Source organism: Accipiter gentilis, chromosome Z (genome assembly GCF_929443795.1).
Source record: "Accipiter gentilis chromosome Z, bAccGen1.1, whole genome shotgun sequence".
Taxonomy (NCBI): Eukaryota; Metazoa; Chordata; class Aves; order Accipitriformes; family Accipitridae; genus Astur; species Astur gentilis.
This window is the reverse complement of record NC_064919.1, coordinates 75,745,146-75,770,695: the sequence shown is the minus strand read 5'-3', so window position 1 is coordinate 75,770,695 and position 25,550 is coordinate 75,745,146. Positions and strand designations below refer to the sequence as shown.

Genomic DNA, 25,550 nt, shown 5'->3' with positions numbered 1-25,550 from the left:
GCAATAGGTAAGTTTGGGAAGAACATACAGTCTCCATTCCAGTGAAAATTATGACCCTGCAACTTCAATTATTTCAAGCAGAGCAGTATCAACATAAGAGACTGATAATAAACCATTTCAGATTATTCTGCATCCTAGGAATCAGGACCCTTTTTAATGCTTGTTACACCAATTGGCATACACTGTTCTCACAGCACACTGAGTAAAAAAAGTGTCCAAGTAGTGTGACCACAATCACTCTCTTAGCCTTTAAAATTAAAATGTAAATTAATTTTTTACCCCCAGCCAAGACTATTCTGCAAGATTAAACTGATTCCATCAATTATTGGGGACTGACTTTTTTGTGAAATAGATCATACTTAATTAAATAGCAATGGCAAAGCCTATCAGATATTGTTAGCTAAAATTGTCTCATACCCTTCTTCTGTTTTCACCTTCTTCCTGCCTTTGTCGTTTTCTTTTCTCTAGAAATAAAAACAAAATTGTCTGAGCTCCATACAAGAAAAATAATTACCAATATTTTTTGAAACAAGCAGTGAAAATCTGAAGTTAACTAGCACAGATTCTTATTGAAATAGATGGTTCATAAAATTAAAGAAAAACAAAAGGCAAAGCTGCCTATCTATCATTATGGAATTTCCCATTAAAATGAATTAATCATGATTGTATCTTGCATCAAGGCATAACATTTGGATACCAGCTGGCAAAGCGAAAATACGTCTTAGAAATAGTTGGAAAAAGTATGAAGTTAAGAAACTTGAGCATTACTGAACCAAAATCTTGCCGAAGTTCTGTAAGGCCTGAAGTATGATGCAAATACTTTGTGCCCATATCTGCTATTAAGCTGGAAGTGTAAAATCACAGTACCAAAGAAATAGTAACCTCTTGTTTAAGGGAATGAGAGACATTCCTGTTTGCCCCAAAAAAGAAATACTACTACTCTAAGTAAATCTAGGTTTTGTTTTTCATAAACTATGAAAGGAGAGTAAAAGTATTCCATAATACAACATCGTAACCAGAGATTTTAATTTCTAACCATTTACTCAAGAACTGCAACAGCTTTTAACAACTGTCAAGAAATACTTTCAATAAAACTTAACATAAAAAAAATTAAAAAGCACTCCAAACCAGCAGATAATTACAGCTCTAAGTAACAACATGCCTTCTGTGATAAAACAGTTAGTTGAAACAGCAAAAAATCCTAAAGGACATGAGAGAGTTTGGGCAGCTCAATCAACACATATACACAAAGAAAGATTAAAATGAGTTAATATGATAAAGACAAGTTAAGTCCTAACTATCCTTTATGACAGATTATACAAGCACCTGCTCAGGTATTATTACATCAGTAATGACTCCAGAAGAGTACCACTTAAATGAACTGTAAAATATTTAGAAATATCTAAAATTCAGATCCTAGATGAGTAAAACCAATACTTAAGACATCAGTGAAGTCCAGCATTGTTTATATAGCAACCACAATGCTTTAAGTCTATTACATTTTGTGCAGCAGACTGCCTCAGTACAGTTCTCAAAATATTGACAAGCTAATGTTTGGGGTTTTTTTTTGCAACATTTCAGACAAGTTTAATGCAACAACATATTATATTTAGTAGTAAGACTAGGATAGAGGATGTAACTTACCTCTTCTGATTAGCTCTTTTCCTTCATCAATCAAATCAGAAGTCATTTCGCTATCACCCATGAACTGCTGGAATCCCAAAAGATTCAAACAACGAGTTCCTAAACTGGTAAAAGCAGAAGGAGAAGCAATTCCCTTTGCTAATTTACAATGAATTATTTAGATATATTACAATCTAAAGTGTAAAACAAATTACTCAGAAATTTATGGACAATTCAAGTAAAAAAAGCAATATAGAAGAAAAGACAGATTTTTATACTACGTGAGAAAGCAGAAAATTCAGAACAGTGACAAGGTCCTAAATCCAAGTGAAAGTGATAGGATAATCTTAGTCAAATAGCGAGATAAAACTGTTTATAGTATATAGAGAGAAGTGCAAATGATTTAAGATAAATGCTTGAAATGTTCTCAGATATAACAGAATGTATACCTATGATATTTCATTGATTCTTCTTTGCCAGAAGACAATTACTATAAAAATTCTGCCTATTATGATTTCTGTGTTTTCAAAACAGTAGTAACATAGGAAAGCCGCCTTCATCTCAGGTTTCACTTAGGAAAAATGCGTGGCATGCTTTTAAGCTGTAGGGCTGCTGGCTGCCATTTTGGATACCCATTTGGCAGCAGTCAGATAGTAAGCTTGCTCTACCTTTTTTAAACTAGTCTTGGAAGTAGACAGCATGAAACCACTTTCACCTTTTCAACTTCACACCAGAGAACACAACTGCTGGTTTTTGTTATTGTTTTCCTCTCTCCAAACTGGAGCATCAATATCATGTTCAAAGTTCGCTTCATTGTATATTCACGCTGAGAAGTTTTGTTTCCATACTATCTGAACTTTAAGACTGCTGGATTAAAGAAGGGAGACAGCTTTCCTTGATAGATTTTAATTAAACATTCTGTTTTGCATGTAGCTGAATTATTAGAGGGCATTAAAGTTCATGCAAAGCAACTTCCTTTCCTTTAGTTTCTTTTCTTCCTCTTTACTGTGGCATTCAAGACCCAGGATCATCATGGACAGGAAGTCACACAAACTATTTTTTTGTCATTGGCTTTCCTGTTTAGTTGGGTTTTTTGCCTCCACCACCACTTTTGTGACCTGACCTACAGGTAAGCAGGGAAAACCTAAGACTGGATCCTTGTTGTCTTACTATCTATGGATGCACATAGGGTATTAGTGTACATTCAAGGCATTTATCTACATTATACATGACTCAAAACATATACATTGATTCCGACTGAATGGTAATGCAAAACTGAAGAAGTGAACATCAGTGTAGCCAGCCGAGGTCAGACCAAAAGTATCTCATCTCTTACAGTGGTCAAAAGCAGACATTTTGAAATATAAGGATAAAGCAAGCATGTAACTATTTTCTGCAATTACCCTTCCAGCCTCCAACAAACTGTGGCTTAGGGAAACAAGATTGAATGATTTAAACCACTATGCTTTCAAACTGAAGTCTGGTAATGGATCAGAAATTTGTTATGAGCCTGTTAGAAAGTTCATTACCTAAACTTTCTGCTAATGCTTCTTAGTTTATTAGAAAACCTTGCTAAAAACATAGCTTCCTCATGGTAATTTTAAACTCAAAAGCAGAATCTAAATGTTTGTGGGCTCCAAAGTTTGAACAGATCAGACCTCAAATTCTAGGAATGAACTTTAATGGTGAAAAAAACCCACAACTCAGTTATGAGTTACTACAGTCAACAATCTTAAGATGTACACATTTCACATAGATAAACAGCAATTTACTGTTTCAGTTTTGGCATTTTTATTAATATGTCACAACTCAACTCCTGGAAAAGGAGAAATGAATCTCTTCCTGATTGCTGAAACTAGTATTATTAGTGTAAAGAAACATGGAGGATCTGTCTCACAAATCACTTACCTAAAGTATGTGGCAATACAGAGAATGACAACAAGCATTGGGTAATATATATAGAATCCATCTGCAATGAAGGACAGCACTCTCATGGATCCCATTATCTGCAAAAAAAAATCCACGAGAACAAGCTCTATATATTCTACATATATCCATATAGATTGTGCCATCAGACTGTCTTCACACAAACATACAATACTTTACTGAATAATTACTGAAACATCGGTAAGTATTATCATCACAGATCTGATTCAGACAGTTGAACCACAATAACCAGATACAAAGGCCACCTCTAACAGTGCATCCAGTTTTGATGTTTCGAAGATGCCAGATCTTGTTGTCTCACCTAATCCAGAACCAGTTCAAATCTGGTGGATCTCTTCATCTGCTGTGAAAGGAGTGTCTGGACAACACTAACAATCTACTTGCTAACAACAAAGATGTGACTTGTAACTTGCTGTCCTACAGAAACTGGTTGTTCAGTACAACCAAACTTACTCAGTGGTTCTCAGTGGCACGTTAGGTTTGCTCCCAATCTATAAAGATGTCCCATACACTGTATGGGACAAGCCAGTGGAGGCTAAACCTATTAGGAAGTGAAGAACAGCCTGAACTCTTCAGCATAATACTTTACTTAGAATAAAGAGACCAAAAGAGAAAAACTGAGCTACTGATGACTCCTAGCAATACTTACCAAACTCCTGGTGTGTAAGCAAGTATTTCTACCTGTTTAATACTAGTGAAAAGATTTGAATATCTTAATCTTACTAGAAGAAGTATTTAAAAATATTTTGCCTATTGTCCAAGCCATATAGAAGGCTCAAACCCACATTTTCTGTACTTACAGATGTATAAGCAGTTGGCTGAGTGTTTTTGTGAGAGATCGTTGCATCCATATGGGTCAAGCCCAAAAAGTTCAAGCATAATGGTGGAGTAAGACGGCAAAATAACCTGCACAAATGCAAGAAGCAACAGCATTTAAAACAATTTCTTGCACTAAAAATTTTAAGAAATCAAAACAGGATATATCACAGAATAATGATGTACAGCTTGTTAGGATTTATACCCATATGATTATAAATGAAAGGATATAAATGAAAGGTTCATGGACATTTTCAATTATTTGACAGAAAATCTGCATAATACAAAATATATGTTACATACTCACATGCCACTGAAAAGAAGACTGTACGCATCTGTCTGATGATGTGAAGCTAAGTAGTAATAGTTAAATACACGGATCCTGAAGACAGTAGAGTAGACACAGATACTTAGGAAAAAGATGGTAAGAAAACACGCCATCTGGAGGGGAGGGGGAAGAAAGTTGTTTGAAAGTAGAACTCTGCTAAAGGTTTTAATGCATTCAGCACATAGTCTGTGTATGCAAAAGGTTGATTGCAGCCTTATTTTTCATTCTGAGATGTGACAATAACACCAGCTCTGAGAAGAGTTTCAGGAGGTTTTTTTACTAATTTAAATTGAGAATGATACTTGTAACATTCTGCACTTCATATAAGCTAACACAACTGACCCTAGGAACATTTATTCTACTTTTTGTTATGTAAATGAAATTGCTGTAATTGCCTCAATAATTGCTATGGCTGATTTGACATTTCTTCCCACAAAAAGTGATAAAAACAAGTGTTTTCAGTTTAATCTATTTTGTTAGTATACTGGAATTTTTCAGCTCAGTTCCTCTACTGATAAATTAGTGCATGCATATGTTAGCTAAATCTGTGACTGGATTTCTGGTCAGCAGCAAATTCCTATTTAGGGAAGAGAGGTCAGACACATGGCTGATCGGACACAGTCTAAACACCTAAGCTCCAAGCTAATGTTTCACAAATACTCTACACATGATATTCAGCTCAACTGGGTCACACCTTCACTCCATATTGGACAGCTGTAAAAAGTGGCAAAAGGCAGACTCCATCCACAGAAACAAAGTTCGGTATTATATATTTTAGATACCATCTGAAAGCTGACAGATTTAGAGACTTCTTTTTATATCAGTCTGGTCTACTATTGTTGTAATAACAATCTATCTGAAAAGATTTTTGTTGACTGATTATGCCAAACTTACCTCTATGTATATATAATTGTATGTCTTTTCTGCCAGCTGTATGAAAACTGCAAAGAGTGATAAAACTGGTTGTGTGCTGAAAAATGTGCACTCTGACCACACAACAATTACAGAGAACGTGGCCAGAACAACTGCAAGCACCCTGTAAAACCATGGTCGTAGAAGACATTCCCAGTACCACTCTGGAAAAAAACAAACACACACATATTCGGAATGGGTTAATGAAAATTACACAATCAGAAATGCAACTCCTTCAGAAAAACTGTTACGAACTTCTTGCATGCATGCCCTTAAAATCAAGCCTGGAATCTGTGGGGTTACACACTTAATTTCAGGGCTTTTCCAATGCCAAGAGATCTGGCACAGCCCTAAGGAATCATATGTTCAATATGGGATGCAAGTTTTGCAAATGGAGTGGGGGGTGTGGAGGTTGTAGAATAGAACTCCTCACTTTTGGCCCAGATACTATGAGTGATGATGCAAAGCTTAGGCTGTAAAATTATATTGTCCTACCCTGAAAATAACTCACTGCTAGTGCACAACAAATCAGAAGTTAAAACATGATTAGGAGAAGACACTTTCTGAAAAGATGCACAAGCAGCCGCATGTTTGGTACATGACAAAGAGTCCTTTCCTCTTTGCTTTACTGGAAGAGCAGTGCCAACTCAATAATATCCCACAAATGTAGAAGGTAGCCATGATCCAATAATTTAAAGTTGCTATTTTGCTTTCTTCTTCTAAGGCTTCAAAGTTTGCTATTGCTATTACAACATGTAACTGCAATTACATTTGTAAAAAAATTTAAGCTTATGGTCAAGAGCATAAATCAATATCTGATGGCTATTCCATTACATAAATGTGTTAAGATGCACATTTGCTTCCCTCTACTGTAACTGAACATTTTACATAAAACAATCAGTTCTTCTCACAAAATGGTACCAGTTAATCCTTTACGTATTCAAAACCTGCATGACAGCACTTACCAACAGTTGGTGTGTAGAAATACTGAATAATTTTATTCTCTGGTTCCTGGGAATGAAAGGTATGAACAAACTGTCGAGTTGCACTGGTTTCATTTTTTGCCACATCTTCTAGGTAAAATGCTTGTTCTAAAAGAATTTGCCACTGGACCTGTGTACGACGATGTCTCTGTACTGAATAGATTACCTACCATAAATGCCAAGAAATTATGGTTACAACATACTTGGTTCAAGAAATGAGAGAAAAGCCTTGCAAAATCCCTTAAAAATGTCTACATTACAGAATTGCAAAGATTAATTCTGTATACTTACAGAAGCAGGCAGTTAATTCTCTAAATACATAAATCATAAGAGGACTACATATATACCTCCTGAGTTTTGCAGTTCTTTCGTCACAATTTATCTGTAGCAATAACAGCCTACTTTTTCCAACGTATCACTTTATTTTTGCATCTTAGTGAATACCAAGCTTTTACTAAAATTTCTTACTTAGAATGCACTGTCAATCAATCATTACAAGGCTTACTCACAGACAGTTAAAACACTGTCAAGATATAACGCAACAAGAACACTATTTACACATCCAGAAATTTGATCTGGACTTCACTTAGGATATTAAATGTCTATGTTCTCTTTCACTGAGAAAAGTTTCTGTTAAGTAGCAATCCCAAAACCCACTATACTCAGCAATTCAGGTAAAGTGCCTTGAAAATCTTTATTTGATTAGCATTTATACTCATTAAATTAGCATAAGATAGGCATTCTTTCATTCATTAATATACCTGTTTGTGAAGTTTGACCAAACTTTTTTCACTTGGATAACTGTTCTGCCTTTCATCAAAATCTTCATAATCATCCATGTTCCTACCCATTCTTTCCTGGTACTCAGTAGGACACTGGAGGGAAAAGGGAAAATTGACTGGCAGGTGAAGGAGTAGCAAGTGCTCTTTTGCTTTTTGTTAATGATTTGTAAATGTTTGGGGCATCTCCTGCAACTCAAAAGCTCACTGTAAGCATAGATTTTTTTCTGTTTCTAAAATACTACATATTTCAAAATATGGCAGATAATTGCATACATCATAAGAAAACATTCCACAAAGAATTTCAAGTCAAAGTCTGGTCAGAAACTCACAAGATGCCAATTAGAGATTTTATGTTAAGGGGAAAAGAAAGTAATGTACAAGTACTCAGTAGGTGCAGGAACCACTCCCTCCCAACTGAACAATCATCGCTGAAGATGAGCTATGTGTTACCTTTTTCAGTATTGTATCAACACATTTTCTCAGAGGGTGGTTATACTTGATACTCTCACTTACTTTACGGACCTCCTGTTGAGGAAAAAAAATACAGAGTTATTACATTATGTTAAACAGATTAAAAATCTTACAGGGTCAGATAAAGAGTTCCAGCCCTCCCAATGGAAACGATAACCATCAGAGTTTAAAAACAATAGCCCTTCCCAAAAGCCACAGTTTCCTAGACATCTAATGAAAGATAATTGAAGGAGTATTTATAAAGAATATATGTTTTTTCAAAAATAACAATGTCAGTGTGCAAACATTACTCTGTGAATTTGTGGAGGATTGGTTTCTATGCATGAATGTTGAAATGGAAAATACTTCCTTGTTTTAGTTGTAAGTAAAGAGACTAACTTTCTATCTTACCTGGTTTAGTTTCACATTTATTACTTTAAGCAGCTTGATGAATGTAATTTTACACTACTTCATTTTATATCTTCCTCACATTTATCTCCACATAGCTCACTTCCAAGACCATTTGGCATTTATCAGTAATGAAAAGATGGTACCTAACAGCTAGGTAAGTTGAGTCCAAACTGGCTCTAGCAGTTTATCAGGCTTAGTGAGAACCAGATTTTATTCTTCATCATAGTGGCAATCCAGAGATAACCCTTTGATGTTAGCTGTTGTTGTTGCAAACAGCACGTCAAAAAAACCCCAGAGGTAAGTTCTAGAGTTTGGAGGACAGAAATAATTGTAAAGGCTTAGAAACCTTGTCAAATAGGATGATTTAGCAGACAGAATTGCCTTTGTTTAGTGTGACAAGGGAGGTTAAATGGATATAGGCAGTCCTTCTAGCAGGTGACTGTCAATAATTCTGGATTCCCTCTGAATCTACCGAGGGAATGATCACAAGAGATCTGATTAGTCTGTGGCAAAGAATTTTTCGTTATGTAGTGGGATTATGAAAAGCAAACCAACAAAGTCCTGCAAGAAAGTCTGTAAGGGTCAACCCTAACATATTCAGCCCTGTCAAGTAGAGCACTGGACTGGAAAATAAAAAAGAAAAAAAAAATGGAAGTATCCTCCAGTACTACAGTTTCTTGTGTTTTCAGAATCTCTGATAAAGGAAGAAAACAAAAGCCTAAACTGAACTGGTTGAGAGCTAAAATTTTGTGATTTATTCAACACAGCACCAATTCATAACATTTACAGTCAAGTTCTCAAGAGTCAGCACTGGCATTAAGAATTTTTAAATATTTTCACACACTTCAGTGGTCCTGTGAAGGCTGAAAATAAAATACTGGCCAAGATTTCTACAGTACAGTGCAATTGTTTCTAGACTGAGAGAAGAAAGAGTGGAAAAAAAAGTGACAAACCTTAAAAAAGGTTTTATCACATGTTAACAATGTATTTTATGCTGTGTATGGCATAACCTCAGAATCTGTCAGTCACCCTACCTGACTTAAAGGACAACCTACTACAAGACCCTCTTTTCAGGGAAGTTTGCTGCCTTGCCGGGGCCCAGATTAGGGACAACACCACAAAACTGAAGGGCATAGTATAACCTTCAGACTACTATCCATTCCTGCTCTTTCACATGGGTACTAATGATGTCACAATAAAAAGTCTAAGGTTGATTAATATCAGAGCCCTGGGAAGAATGCTAAAAAATTCAGGAGCACAGGTAGTGTTTTTCTCAACCAGCTCAGTGATTGGGGTAGACTTTGGAAGAAACAGGTGAGCCCACAATATCAACACCTGGCTCCTGAACTGGCACCTCCACCAAAACTTTGGGCTTTTAAACCATGGAAGAACATTCCTTGAGGCACAAGGTATGCTGTGTTTAAGAGAACAGCATAGAATAGAACAGAAGAGAATATTTTCAATTAGAAGGGACCTACAACAATCATCTAGTCCAACTGCCTGACCACTTCAGGGCTGATCAAAAGTTAAAGCATGTTGTTAAGGGTATTGTCCAAATGCCTCTTAAACACTGACAGGCTTGGGGCATCAAACACCTCTCTAGGAAGTCTGTTAAAATGCGTGACCACCTTCTTGGTAAAGAAATGCTTCCTAATGTCCACTCTAAACCTCTCCTGGCACAGCTTTGAACCATTCCCATGTATCCTATCAGTGTATACCAGGGAGAAGAGATCAGCACCGCCTTCTTCAGGCATTTGGACAATGGTCTTAATTTGCTTTCACTTTTGGTCAGCCCTGAATTGGTCAGGCAGTTTGACTAGATGATCTTTGTAGGTTCCTTCCAACTGAAATATTCTATTTCATTCTGTTCTATTCTAAGTGCTATCCTAGTAAATGAAGTTTTTGTTGCTCATTTTCTAGTAAGTTTTGTAGTTACATCCCACTTAGATGTTTTTGGCAATTTGTTCAAAATGCTATTACTTAAGAATGAAGATTCTACTATTATTTTGTGTTGACATATTACAGAAGAAGTTACCAACCTACCCTACAACTCTTCAGAAGTATTATTTTCAAGCCATGGTATCAGAGTAGTAGAGCAGGGAATAGCTCTTCAGTGGGTTGCACTTCCATTCTATTCTTGAACTACATTAGAGCCTACTGCTCACTCACAAATAACAACATATACAGTCTCAAAAGAAACTCTGAAAAAAACCAAGAATCTAGATATTCTCTTCTCAAAAGGCACATAGCGTGGTCCCACAAATCCAACTTGGAAACTCTTCTCAAGATTTCAGAAATATATTGGGAGCAGAGCATAAAAGCAGACATACAGAATTCGCATGAACAGCAGGGAAACATTTGTACACTGTATCTTCAAATTCACTCTGGAATGGTATTCATTAGTGACCAATATTACTCCAAAAACGTCAATAAAAGAAAAAACCAACAAATAATGGTTATCAAGTTGCCCAGTTGTTGACATCAGGGACTATTTTGATTCTTATACAGGATCGAGTGTCATCAAGCGGCACACTGTGATGTTTTTTTTTAATTTACTGATATGTTCACGCTACTTATGTTTTCTTGCCACCAGTGCAAAACACCAGGAAATTCGGAGATATTTAACAGCAGTCTTCATTTACTTCACTGCGAAAGCTAGTTACTTACCTCCATAATATCCTCTAAATTCTCCTCTGCATCTGCTTTTTCAGTCATCAGTTTGGCAGCTTTGAAATAGGTCTTCATAAGTAGATAACCCCTCTTGGCCCCATTCCAGTGAGAACGGGGTATTTCCACCAAACCATAACCCAAAAGTAACACAAGAAGAAAGAGACCCCATGTGTTTGCAGCGGCTATCCCAATAGTCTGAAGTTGGTTCCTAAGGAAAAAAACCAATAGCAAAAACAAAAAAGAAAGAAAGAAACAAACATACAACATCCTCCTACCCCACCAGCAAGAAAGCAACCTTGAAGTATCTATGCATCAATATGGCTTTCAAGTTTACAGGAATAGACTTGGTATCATCTCTAATTCTTGCCTAGGGCCAGCCTGCTACTTGGCTATATTTAAAGCTGCCACTACTTTTCTTTATCTCCCATGTTTCTGCCCTCTCTGGAGAGAAGACAAAAATGTTTGTTCTCAAAGGAGCATGTTTCTTTAGGAAACAACATGAACTTAGCAAACTTACTGAAAATGAGGTCAAGACAGCATAATGGCAGTCAGTGTAAGAAACAGCCTCAGAACCCATAATTTCCATTCAGAAGTGGAAGTTGAAAGCAACTAGGCATTACATGACAATGCTTACTACTGTATCTAGTACAGAAGACAATTACCAATGCTATAAAGACCAATTATTTTAACTTACTGTCTCACCTCTAAATAGAATCTACAGTAGACAGGAGCACAACACAGTAAATACTGACACAGACCTTCTGGAAGATGTTATTCAGAGAATACTGAGAAAAAGTTTCTGCACTAACTTTGCAAATGCATTTGCAGGGAGGAAAAAAACACCCCACTGGAAATATAAGAGGATTCCTCTGCTGTACATATCAAAAGCAGAAAACCAAAAGACAAATTTCTATAGTAAAAAACTCCCTTCCACAAAAAAGTTAACAAAACTTCCCAACTGCCTAGCAAAATTCAGATGAACTAAAATTGTTTTTTAAAAAAGACCCATTTCATTTACAGAAGAGATCACCCATGAGAATTCCATAAGAATTCATGCAAGTGCTTACAACATTATTCTTACCATTGTAAATTGAAGTTTGGGTTTACAGCCACATATATTAAAAATGCTCCAAAAATCAGCAAGTAAGTGCCATAATAGATTGCATTCTCAATCAATGCAGTTTTAATCTTTCCAGTAATGGAGAACCCTCCTGATCTAGCATATGACTGCATGAAAGGTAGCAGAATCCTAGGAGGAAAGCAAACAAAACCAAACCACATCAGCCAACAAAAAAAACCCAACCAAACAAAAAACCCAAACCTTTAGCAGTGGCAGGATACTAAGACAGGGTGTTTAAGCTAAGACTCGCTTTAACAAATTAGCTAGTTATATGTTTTTATTCTAGATGTACTGGTCTGATTGCAAACTTTAAACAAGCTGCAGATAAAAACAATAGTTAGCTTTACTATGAAAAATGGAGAACTCACTACCAACCCTGATATTCTTGACTGAGCTACAAAAATAATTATTTGATGATAGCTTGATAAGAAACCACACATCAGTCTAACCCAAAAGCACGGACAATTTGTTTGCTGTAGCTGTAGCTATAGTTTTACATAGTATTTCCAATAAAACCAAATAATTTACAATATTACTCAAAAACTATCCAACTTATTCATGGAATTATTTCATTGTCTGGTTGCCTAAACCCCATTTTTTCAAACAATCTATCCATAAACATCTCTATGTGTAAATTGCTCAGTTTCAACTATAAAAGTGAACCAAGAGTAAATGGCTGCCACCTGAAAAAAAAAAGTATGCCCAATTTAGTACAGATATCATTAGAGAAATTTCACTGCTAGCGAATAATGTATGATTAGATAGCCCTCTGGAATAGTGATATATTGTTAAAGAGTATGCTATGACTCTTAAGATGCTGCACTTGGAAATTATACCTGTATCATAGTCTCCGTCATATTCTTTTGCCTTACTTACCATGTTAAAAACTGTGACGTCCAATATACAACACGCCAGAAAATTGGCATAATTCCATTAGGAATATAACTCCATGGTTTGAAACATTTTTGCTTGCTGTAACCATGTAAAGAGGCTTATTGTTAGTTGTAGGGCCAAGAGTATAAAAACATTTTCTATAAATTCCCCTATCTAGAAAGGTCTTTGAAAATAGCACATAAGTAATACACTACTATTTGAGTACATAGTCAACCACCAACCATCTCAGAAGAAAATAAACTGAAACACCACTTAAAAATATTTATCATTCTCCTCCCCACAAGTAACTTATCTGGACAAGACAACTTTCTTAGAGAAAGAAAGAGTAGCTTTAAAGACTAAAGAGAAGCAATTAAGCATTTTAAGGCTACAGTTTTTCTTTTTGGGCATGAAGTACTTTCTTCATGCAAAGAAAAAACATTTCTGTAGACAAGAGACCATTCAACTTTACTTAGTGCAACAGTTTTTAAAAAATATCTAGGATCCCCACCACCTAGAGCATTGAGTGGTAAAAAAAGTGTGTTAGTTTCTTCTGTCACCCAGCTGGATTTAGTCAGGCTTATATAAACTTTGATTTGTTGAGCCATACTTTTCTGACAGGTAGTGTTTACTTTGGAAGACCAGAAAAGCCATGAAAGCCTTTTTAGTAAAAAAAGAGCAAAAGACAAAGTGCCCATCCACACTAAGACACTTTGTTTTTTCCCCCCCGTCGTGGTTTAAGCCCAGCCAGCAACTAAGCATCACGCAGCCGCTCACTCACTCCCCCCCCATCCAGCAGGATGGGGGAGAAAATCGGGGGAAAAAAAGTAAAACTCGTGGGTTGAGATAAGAACGGTTTAATAGAACAGAAAAGAAGAAACTAATAATGATAATGATAACACTAATAAAATGACAACAGTAGTAATAAAAGGATTGGAATGTACAAATGATGCGCAGGGCAATTGCTCACCACCTGCCAACCGACACCCAGCTAGTCCCCCAGTGGCGATTCCCTGCCCCCACTTCCCAGTTCCTATACTAGATGGGACATCCCATGGTATGGAATACACCGTTGGCCAGTTTGGGTCAGGTGCCTTGGTTGTGTCCTGTGCCAACTTCCTGTGCCCTGGCTGGGCATGATAAGCTGAAAAATCCTTGACTATAGTCTAAACAATGCTGAGCAACAACTGAAAACATCAGTGTTATCAACATTCTTCACATACTGAACTCAAAACATAGCACTGTACCAGCTACTAGGAAGACAGTTAACTCTATACCAGCTGAAACCAGGACACCCCCACACCATCTGGATAATGAAGCAATGGTGAGTCAAGGGGCAATACAGTCAATTTAATAGGATTATCTATTGAGAAATAATTGGTGTTTTCCAGGGTCAAACTAGTTAAGCCTGAGTTGTGAGCTTTTACGTACACTACATAAATATTTTCAAAACTATGAAATGACCATAGAACGACAGGTAGTGTGACTAAAGATTTCAAACAAAGTTTTAAGATGTGAGTTGCACCAACACAGTATCTGCTTAGTTACTACTTAAGTTGATATTTCTATTTGATATACTCAACTTATATGCTATAGTATAACATTCATCAGCATGTTCTGAAACTATAGGTAAATTGAAAGGCTATTGAATAGTTTTCAAATTATGTATTTACCTAACTAGTTTAATTATCATACACTGTGTGGTCTTAAATAAAGATTATATTATATATATTATAATATAATGTATTATATTATGCTGTGTCACTAAGTCTGGCATTTTACTGTTCACAACATCCAGATAGCCTCCCCTTTGGGGCAACAGAACTGGCAATACTTTGCATGGACTTATCAACTGACATCATAAATGCTCTAATAATCTTACAGATAACTACACTGCACACATCTACAAGATGTGGAAATAGACAATGGAGGCTAAACAATGAGCAGCCATGGAAAGAGCTCACATTTGCCTACATTCACCATGTTTTAGGGACTCCTTCCTTCCTGCCAGAAATCAGCGAGCAGGCTATCATTACTTTAGTAGAATACAGTACATTTCAGATAACTCCAATTACTGTATGTATGCAATTATAATGAGCAATTAGATGTGCTGTTTACATATAATACAAGCCTACTAATTTCATTCATAAGGTATAAAACTAGGTTTTCAGGTCGAAATTCAAGTTTGTGAAGGAAATATAAGCATTCACCGAGGCCTCTCCTCAGATACCCAAGATTGCTCAAAAAGCTTAGTTCTACCACTTTGACAAAATAGAAGAAATCCAGTGTGACATTTAAAAAAAAAAAAGGAATACTTAGGTAATCAGTTAGAACTACTGTGTAATTACTGTATGGGTCTATGGGTCAGGATTAAAAGGACAGCAGAGTCGGGTGACATTATCATGGGGTTCTACTACCAGCCAGCCACGGAGGAAGACTGAGAGGATGAGGCCCTCTACAGACAGATAGGAGCAGCCTCACGTTCAAAAGCCCTGGTCCTCATGGGGGACTTCAACCACCCTGACATCTGTTGGAGGGACAACATGGCAGGGCACAAGCAATCCTGGAGGTTCATGGACTGCACTGATGACAACTTCCTTCTCCAAGTGACAGGGGAGACAAGGACAGGTGCTAGGCTGGACCTTGTTCTCACCAACAAGGAGGGGCTGGTGGGGAATGTGAAACTCAAGGGTAGCAGTGACCATGAAATGGTGGAGTTTAAGATCCTCAGGGCAGCGGGGAGGGTGCACAGCAAGCTCGCTACCCTGGACTTCAGGAGAGCAGACTTTGGCCTCTTCAGAGATTTGTGTGGTAGAATAACACGGGATAAAGCCCTGGAGGGAAGAGGGGCCCAAGAAAGCTAGTTAATACTCAAGGGTCACCTCCTCCTCCAAGCTCAGGAGCAATGCATCCCAACAAAGAGGAAGTCAGGCAAAAATGTCAGGAGGTCTGCGTGGATGAACAAGAAGCTCCTGGACAAACTCAAACACAAAAAGGAAGCCTGCAGAGGAAGCAAGGACAGGTATAGCCTAGGAGGAATACAGAAAAATTGTCTGAGCAGCCAGGGATCAGGTTAGGAAAGCTAAAGCCCTGATAGAATTCAATCTGGCCAGGGACCTCAAGGGCAGTAAGAAAAACTTCTATAGGTATGTTGGTGATAAAAGGAAGACTAGGGAAATGTGGGCCCTCTCCAGAAGAAAACGGGAGACCTGGTTACCCAGGACATGGAAAAGGCCGAGGTACTCAGCAACTTTTTTGCCTCAGTCTTCACCAGCAAGTGCTCCAGCCACACTGCCCAAGTCACAGAAGGCAAAGGCAGGGACTGAGAGAATGAAGAACTGGTTTGAGGCCATCTAAGCAACCTGAAGGTGCATAAGTCCATGGAGCCAGGTGAGATGCATCCATGGGTCCTGAGGGAAGTGGCAGATGAAGTGGCTAAGCCACTATCCATATTTGAGAAGTTGTAGCAGTCTGGGGAAGTTCCTGGGAAAAGGGGAAACATAACCCTCATTTTTAAAAAGGGAAAAAAAGAAGACCCAGGGAACTACAGCTCAGTCAGTCTCACCTCTGTGCCTGACAAGCTCATGGAGGAGATCCTCCTGGAAGCTATGCCCAGGCACATGGAAAATAAGGAGGTGGTTGGTGACAGCCAACATGGCTTCACTAAGGGTGAACTGTGCAGCAGGTCGAGGGAGGTGATTCTGCCCCTCTGCTCTGCTCTGGTGAGACCCCACCTGCAGTACTGCATCCAGCTCTGGGGCCCCCAACATAAGGAGGACATGGACCTGTTGGAGCAGGTCCAGAGGAGGGCCACAAAGATCATCAGAGGGCTGGAGCACCTCCCCTATGAGGACAGGCTGAGAGAGTTGTTCAGCCTGGACAAGAGAAGGCTCTGGGGAGATCTTATAGCAGCCTTCCAGTACTTAAAGGGAGCCTACAGAAAAGATGGGGAGGGACTCTTAACAGGGAATGTAGTGATAGGACGATGGGTAACGGTTTTAAACTGGAAGAGGGTAGAAGGTAGATTTAGATTAGATATTAGGAAAAAAATTCTTTACTGTGAGGTTGGTGAGACACTGGAACAGGTTGCCCAGATGTCCTGGTTTCAGCTGGGATAAAGTTAATTTTCTTCTTAGTAGCTGGTACAGTATGTTTTGGATTTAGTGTGAGAATAATGTCGATAACACACTGATGTTTTAATTTTTGCTAAGTAGCACTTACCCTAAGTTAAGGATTTTTCAGCTTCTCATGCTCTGCCAACTGAGCAGGTATACCAGAAGCTGGGAGGGAGCATAGCCAAGACAGCTGACCTGAACTAGCCAAAGGGATATTCCATACCATCGCTTGTCATGCTCAGTATATAAACTGGGAGGAGTTGGCCAGGAGAGACGGTTTGCTGCTTGGTCAGGGGTGAGCAACTGCATTGTGCATCACTTTTTTTTTTCTTGGGTTTTATTTATTTTTATTTTATTCATTTTCATGACAATTATTATTTAATTATTATCATTGCTATTATTAATTATCATTGTTGTTAGTATCATATTTTATTTTACTTTAGTTATTAAATCATTCTTACCCCAACTCACAAGTTTACTTTTTTTTACAGTTCTCCTCTGCATCCCACTGCGAGGTAGGGGAATGCGCAAGCAGCTGCTTGGTGCCTAGTGGCTGGCTGGGTCTAAACCATGACACCAGCAAAGTTGTGGATACCCCATCCCTGGAAGTGTTCAAGGCCAGGCTGGATGGGGCTTTGAGCAACCTGGTCTAGTGGAAGGTGTCCCTGCCCACGGCGGGGGAGTGGAACTAGATGATCTTTAAGGCCCTTCCAACACAAACCATTCTATGATTCTATACTACCAACAGATGCAGATGCACTTTTCCTCACCTCTTCCCTCACCTTCCTGTATGCTTACAATCTTCAAATGTTGCATTGCACAGACAACACTTGTTTATTAGAATTAAAAACACAGTACGTTCCTATCATTTAAAAAATCATAAAATACTTCTTTAAAAACAGTCTAATGAAGAAAACATATAGCTCTTACCCTGGAGCAAGAGTAACGTAAGAGCCATTACTTTCTGCAGGGCTGGAGTTAGCAGCAAGTTTGCACCGATTATAAATAGTCTAAAAGACAATTAATTTTATGTCAGTGACCAAAAAAGTTATAACAGTTATTTAAAAATATTAAGTCCTATTTTTAAAGACACTTCCTGTAGTCCAGATTTACATTTGGGAGCAATTATATTAATAAACCCTCAAAACAATATCCAAACTGCAGAACAAGTAATTAAGAAACTGGAAGTGTTTTTACATTGCCTAAAAAGATTAAAAAAATTGTTATAAACAAGTGATGAAATTTTAAAACATTTGAAATAGACTTATCTGATGAGATAAATCAACAAAAAGCAAAATTAATTGTAAACACATTGTCATGCGAAGAGGTAACAAGTGCTTAGTTTAATAAGATATTATTTGGAAAATTTATTTGCTGTTTAAGATATTGTCTTTGAAATTATGATTTTAAAAAAATACTATACACATATTACACAACTAAGCTTTCTGCTTAGAGAAATCTCGCAGATTTCTTACCGTACTGACATCCAGAGGCAGTATAAATACAATAAGAAAGCAGAGATACCAAGCCAATAATGTTGCTATGATCACAAGCCTGTGCTGTTTCTTGAAGTCTCCATACCGATGAAGTAGGAATAAGGCCAAAAAAAAGACAAATACTATCTCAAGGCCCAACGCTGCACCACTCATTCTTGAATGTTCCCTCCAGCCACACAGCGCAGCTCACTTAAGAAAGCAGATCAGAACTGTAAGACAAAAAGGCATTTAGTTACATTAAAATCTGTGGAAGATATTTACGCAGAAAGGAGTTGTTTAACAGAACAGACACTTTTAAACATATTAATAGACTTTTGTTATTTCACATGAGAAAAACTCTGACCAGATGAAGAACAAGATTTTCAGCATGGTGCTCTTAAGTCCTGTGTAGAAATCAAAATATCATGTCATCCCAATTTTGTCATGTCTAGCAAGATATCAGGCCAACTCCTCTTCATCTTCTTGATATACAAGAGATCCAGAAGTCAAATCTCTATCCTTGAGTAAGATATAAGCCCAACTTTTAAGTCCAGTACAAATTTCAAAAGAAAATCTATTCTGTTCTTTTTTTTTTTCCTTTTAGAAGAAATCAACTAATTTGGACAAAGGGTTAAATGTTTAAATTAAATGTTTCTGGAAAGCTAATGAGCAACTTTTTTAATGGACTGTTCCTCAACTATGCACTTAAACTCTGTACTAAGAGTTCACAGAGCATAAAAATACAGCAAAGTATATGTTAGTCTACTTGTGATGTGCCTCTTTTAGCTTTGAAATTTCATGTAGTAAGTGGCAACATGCTAGCTAATTCACTTTCCTACTCCTCTTCTGTTCTTCTTCAGAGAAACAAAGGTCTCAATTTATTCGTTATTAGTCTTGCCAAGATATATTTTTGCTTTGCTCATTCTTCTGGTTTAGTTACTCTGTTATGGTCAGGACTGCTGAAGTGCCTAGAAAGTGCATACATCTTCACACAGGCATGCTATTATGCAAAGGGCAAGTGAGCTGCACAAATCTATTAGAGGAAATTTCACTGACTTGTTACATTATTAGTTAAACTGCTTCTAACCTTTTTAATAAGCATCATTTTACCACAGGCACTTCACACATTTTTTAAAAAAAGTTTATTACGCTGGTCAGGCTGACTTGCTTCTCCCTTACCATTTTAGCTGCTTTGATTTAACTGTAATAGTTTTTGCTATGGCTTCCCCACTGTTCTATTTTCAGTGCTTTCACTTTTTACTGCAACTTTAGAGATTTAGAAGAAATGCTACTACTAAAATTTCCCCCGATTTACTTTTAAATCACTTTGGAATTTGTTAAAGTGAACCATTTCTTTTACTAACCCCTCGGTATACTGCTTAAGCAGATATGTTATGGATGAGGGCATGAAGTAGTGAAAACTGTTACTTCCACTAAAAAATTCCAAAGTTTGTGGTGCCAGTACTTCCTTGAGGACACACAGGACAATTATTCTGTGATTTTTCCCTGAAGATTTGTCTCCCCCCATTTTGCTACTTTGACATTTAGTAAGAGTAGTCTGTTTATTCCATATCGGCTGTTATACACAGAGCATCCCATATTCTGACAACAGCTTAAGTTACTTTCCTGCTTCTTATCAAAGATGCACACACTTCATTGTTATCTTTTGCTTTTCATCTACTGTGTTTATCTAATTATTAGCATTTCTGTTAGGTCAAAGCATCCCCTTACTACCTGCCTGTACTACATTTTGGCTAGATCATTTGTAAATCATGAATCCAGGATATCTAACCTATTCCTCAATCACTTACTCTAAGCAAGTAAGTCCTTGTCTATTCTATTGTACCATTCTTGTTTCCTCAGAAAACAGAGTCTTTTGTATTTATAGTATAGTAGAAATGGATATGATAGAAATGAATGGAAAAGAAATACTAGGTATCGACTTCATTAAAGCAGTGCTATCTGACATAAGTAGCTTTGGGTGCCCCTTATAGCCACACCTTCTATGTAAACAAAAAAAATTATACAGCATACCCTCCCTTAGTCACACCTATAAAATTTTTTACTACAGTCACACCCAAAAAGCTGCTATCAAAACAGAAGGTGAAAAGTTTTTGTGCAAGATGCTGCACTCTGTTACTACCATGAGGGAACTTCTAAAAAGATTACAAAAATGTACTGAATATGCTAAAATAGCAAGGGAATTGAGTCTTAACAGAACTTAACTCACTTTCAAAGACAAAGACAAGTTTGCAGTCAAAGTAAACTACATTTTTCTGTCCTTCACCTGATTCCTATTTTAATCTCAAAATACAAAATAAAAGGCCTAATTTTTACCAGACTGCAACTGATGACAAGTAAGAGTTGTTTTGAAATAAAGTATACACATTTTCAAAATTACGGCTCAAATTTTTTACATAGAAACCACTTAAAACTAGCTCTCCACATCAATAGCTTAAATGGAAAAAAATCGACAAGGTGAGAAATGCAATGCTTGAGAGGAACTCTCGTTGTGAACCAAATCCTGCCTAACAGCACAGCCTTATCTGCAACCTATGCTACTAGAATCAGACCTTAAAATATATTACTGCAGGCTATAAAGCCATGCGTTCCTGTGGCAAGCAGCATTTGCCTCTCAACCTGGCTGTTAGTTCATAGAAAGGTAAGTTCCTTACCCATAATTCTGTTTCTTCATTTTATTTAGACAGGCTTCTCACTATTAGCACATGGCTCCCTAGTATAAGCTAGCTGAAATTCCTAAACCCCTGAAGGTGGTTCTCCTGAGATGAATTAACTACTTCTGAAGAGATCTCTCATACTGCACAACCTTAAACAGCTTAGAAGATGCTCCTATTAAGCACGGACAAAAAGTAACAAAATTCCTCACTCTAAAGGGAAGAGCATCTATTGGCATACTCTGTTTCTTGAAAGTAAGGCAGCTATGGATTATTAATACAAATAAGATCAAAAGCTAAAACACTGGCACTGGAAGTGCAATTTAACCAATAAAAGACAAGAACATGCTCTTGTGTAGGCTTAGAATTTTCTTGCTTTGTTTCAGACATAGACAAAATCAGTAAGTTTTTAATTTTGTGAATGGAAGAGTGCGGTTACCCCCATATAGGGCATACATTTCAAAATTCTGACATGAAACCCTCTAGAGTCAAAACCCAGCTAATAACTCTTTGCAAGCACCATGAAGGGTTCAGTTCACACTTAATTCCCTTGGAGACTTCCTACTATTGACAGTATTAAATTACGTTCCCAACCTCAAGACTAACCTCATGACCATCTACATTACAAATGAACTAACTACTCTGCCTGGTACAGAAATACTCAAGTTACGAAATGAAACAGCAGAGAATGAAAAAAACACACTTCCTTCGAGCTTTTATATAGCACCAAATTCAACAACAAAGACATTCCAATATTATATTCTTTAAAAAGGGCTAAAAAGAGTAAAGCATAACTGTGAAGAAAGGACCTTGGTCTCACTAAAGTCAACTCTAATACCCCTTTAATTAGAAATCCCAGATCAGACGGTACCACAGTTCTATTCTTTTCAAACTTTGCAGGAAAGCATTTTACCAGCAGATTGTTCATTTTGCAGACTAATGTAATTGGTGCGTCAAACCTTCCCAGTCAGTCTAACATCACACTTTGCAGATTCTCACTGCTGCCCTTGGCACTCTCCCCAGCTTACCCACTTCCTTCTACAATGAGCTGGAACCCATGCAGTATCCCAGCCAATGCCTGAGATGGCCTGAACTGAGAGTAAACATTGCTTCACATGCCTTACTGCAATGTATAAATAGAAGCATAACCTGTATGTCACATATTCAGCTTATTATGCCCTCCAAATTCTTTCCTTCTAAGAAACACAACACTGTCCTCTATCCTGTATTTATGTAGTTGATTGCTCCTGCTTAAGCGCAGGCACAAAACTCTACTCATTTGTACCCTCTCCCACCCCACAGGTTTCTGAATCTTCAAAGCATTTTGATTTCCACTACCACACCCAAAAGGGTCTGCAATCCCTCCTAGCTTCATGCCTTCTTAAGTTTTAATAATCACATTATTTCATTTCGGAAACTCTGTGAAAATCATGAAGAGTAGCTGACAAGGGACTGGCCTCCTCAATCACAGCAGTAGCTGTTCCCAACTGTTCTTCCCCAGCAAAAACATCCTGAGAAACAGAAAACATAAGTCCTATTAAAGACCAAATATAAGACATCAACTGATCCTCTCATATATAGCAGGCCTATCAGAGAAGTTAGATTACTTAAACAATTTGTCCTTAACAAACCGATGCTGTCTTTTACTCAGCTATTGTATTCTAGATGCTTACAAATAGCTTTTGTTCCAAAATTTTTTTCATGAATTCAAAAGGAAGCAGACTGGTCTGCCAATCTGCAGTTCTCCCTGTCCTTCAAAAATTAGTAATAAAGACAGCCACCATGCTTCTGGGTTTTGGTACCTCAGCCATTTCTAGAATACTACAGCCTTTTTTTCGTTGTTGTTGAAGTACTCTCTGGTAAAAATCATGAAACAGATTTGGAAAAGTTACATTTCCAGAAATCTTGGGTACTGCAGTTAAAACACTTGAATAACAAAGCAGCTAGGTATTTCCTTGCCTTACTCTACATTTTGAACACCATAATTACATCTGAAAAAAAATTGTCCCCAAGGAAGTTACCAAGCTATGAAAGAGATATCAAAGACAGTAACAGACAAAACTGAGCAAGAGCTGTAGCATACCAAAAGGAACATCTATGCGACAGCATCTCCCACCTCAAGCTGCATTCACAACTCAGCAGCAAGAATAAACTGAAAGATGCCATCTCCAGCAAAATATCAACTGCCAGTTCAGTAATGACCTTTTGCCTTTCTGTCAGGGAATAACCTGCTAGTTCCTCTCGAGTTTCTTCCATCACATTCCACTTGGCAGAAGAAAAACGGTATGCCACAACACCTGTGATAGGTTTCTGAAGCCTGCCCTACTCTGCAGAACTATGCTGTTAAGAATCCTGAAGTACAACTTCACTTTACAGACATCATTAAACCTCCCCGACTGACAGAACCGCCCCATACGATGAGCCCTTGACACTTCCACCTTTAAACAACAAAATGGGCTAACTTCACATTTTAGAAATCTTAGAGAAGAACAAGAGGCTAAGCAATAATAAACCCTTCAGCCATTTTCATATCCAGGTCTGTTTAATGTGTTGTTGGGGTTTCTTATTTGTTTGGTTTGGGGTTTGGTGGGGCATGGGTGGTTTTTTTACTTCCTTATCACACATTGACCCTTGCAGCTCAGGAAAATAATAAGTATTTATAAGCAGACCAGAGACAGATGAAGAGATGCTTTATCTCAGCACAGGGAGAAAACTATCTAAAGAAAGAAAATAGCTATGAACTGCCCGAGAAAACTGACCAGAAAAGTTATCCGATTGTACTATTTGGGAGAAATAACCTCAGAGATTAATCAAGAAAACGTAATTTGCATAGCTTTGCTCTCCTAAGAAACACTAGTCAGTCTATGTACTGGTTAATATTTCATTAGTACCTGTAATTTCAACTATCTTGCAATGAAGAAAAGATTTTAAATTGACTAAATATTTGATTGATCGTGTATCAATATTTAGGGAAATAAGTTTTGTATCTGCTAATGACAAGAGAAAAAAAAATAAATGCTGCACTGACTTCATCCAAAATAGCAGTATTCTTTGATTTGGTGGGAGACTACGTTCTCCACAGAAGCACTAAATAAAAGACAAATGCTTGACCAAGGAACATGGAGATTTTTGTGTTCAAAAGCAAGCAGGAACCATCAGTACAAAACCACAGGAAATTTATTTGGTTTACATGGCGCTGTCTTGTTCTCTAATAAAGGATATGAAGTACCACAGAGGCTGATGCTTTCATAGGGTTTAGGGGAGTGCTCTGGAAATAACACATTGAAGAAAACAACGTGCCTGGAGGAACTAAAATAGAACCCAATATGAAAGCTGCACACTTGCAACAAGAATCTAAAAAAAGAATAGAAATTGCTACCTGGGCTGCCACACTAATGCACTCACAGAAAACAGGTGTCAGTAAGTCAGTCAATCACGATTTACAACCCTAACACTGCATTATTAAGGCAAACTTAAGGCTATTTGGTAATTCAGAGATTTTTAAAAATAATTGGATTTTATCCCTTTCAGCAAATTCTTCTTTCAATTTCCCCACACATTAATAGAGAAAAGTGAAAAGATTGACGAAGAAAAGAGGCTGCAGAACAGGTTAAATATAATCAGCTTATTTTAACTAAAAAACCACCTCTCTCTCATTTGATTATCCACTTAAAGAACCTTTAAACAACAGCTCCATGACTTCAGTTAAAACTGGAAACAGTTAACATAAATTCTTTTTTAAGATTTTATGAATGCTAGCTTGAGTCACATCACTGTCTATATCTGACTTAGTAGTTGTGTATGATTTGCCATGTGTTCCATTACCATCTTCAATTTTATAGGCACGTCTCTCCATTGTTATGCGGCAAACAAAGGACAGTATTTACAAGCAAGTGGCTGACTAAGAGCGAACTGTAGGTGTGTTCACAATTAGTCTTCCATCCCCACCAATTTCAAAACAAGTCGTTTGGAGAAAAAGCATGCAGAGCTGCATTGCTGAAAGAAAGCCTGGCATAAAGCTCAAGCACGGAGCGAAAAGATTGCAGAGTTCAAACGAGCGCGGTCAGGGACAGAACCAGAATACATCGGCAGTCCCTCAGTTTCAGGCCTTCGCAGTGAAGAAGGCGTTTCCAAAACGCAGGAAAACCTTTCACGGTAAAATGTCGCCGTCAGCGCGATTCTGGCCTTGCAAACCAGACGCTGCCCCTGCACATTAAAGCCGTTAAAGCTGATGACTCTACGACCGTTGGTCTGCAAGGCGGACGGAACCGAAGCGCACAGTCGCTTCAACAAACATCAACATGCGTGCCTTAAAGGGACGTGCCGGGGTCCCTGCAGGAAGGAAAAAATTAGGGGCCGACAGCAGACAA

At 37.6% G+C, this 25,550-nt stretch overlaps 1 protein-coding gene across 1 annotated transcript in view; it reads right to left on the bottom strand.

Annotated features, from left to right (window-relative positions):
- Positions 1-25,550, bottom strand: part of LMBRD2 (LMBR1 domain containing 2) — a 36,058-nt gene that overhangs the window by 9,906 nt on the left and 602 nt on the right. The window contains exons 2-15 of the mRNA XM_049794970.1: positions 18,506-18,735; positions 17,961-18,040; positions 12,919-13,014; positions 12,004-12,171; positions 10,920-11,130; positions 7,842-7,916; positions 7,371-7,484; positions 6,592-6,775; positions 5,609-5,790; positions 4,694-4,827; positions 4,371-4,476; positions 3,532-3,629; positions 1,645-1,748; positions 418-464 (exon numbers count right to left, since the gene is read on the bottom strand). Coding sequence (XP_049650927.1) covers positions 418-464; positions 1,645-1,748; positions 3,532-3,629; positions 4,371-4,476; positions 4,694-4,827; positions 5,609-5,790; positions 6,592-6,775; positions 7,371-7,484; positions 7,842-7,916; positions 10,920-11,130; positions 12,004-12,171; positions 12,919-13,014; positions 17,961-18,040; positions 18,506-18,679 — 1,773 coding nt within the window. The 5' untranslated portion in view covers positions 18,680-18,735. The remainder of the gene's footprint in view (positions 1-417; positions 465-1,644; positions 1,749-3,531; positions 3,630-4,370; positions 4,477-4,693; positions 4,828-5,608; positions 5,791-6,591; positions 6,776-7,370; positions 7,485-7,841; positions 7,917-10,919; positions 11,131-12,003; positions 12,172-12,918; positions 13,015-17,960; positions 18,041-18,505; positions 18,736-25,550) is intronic.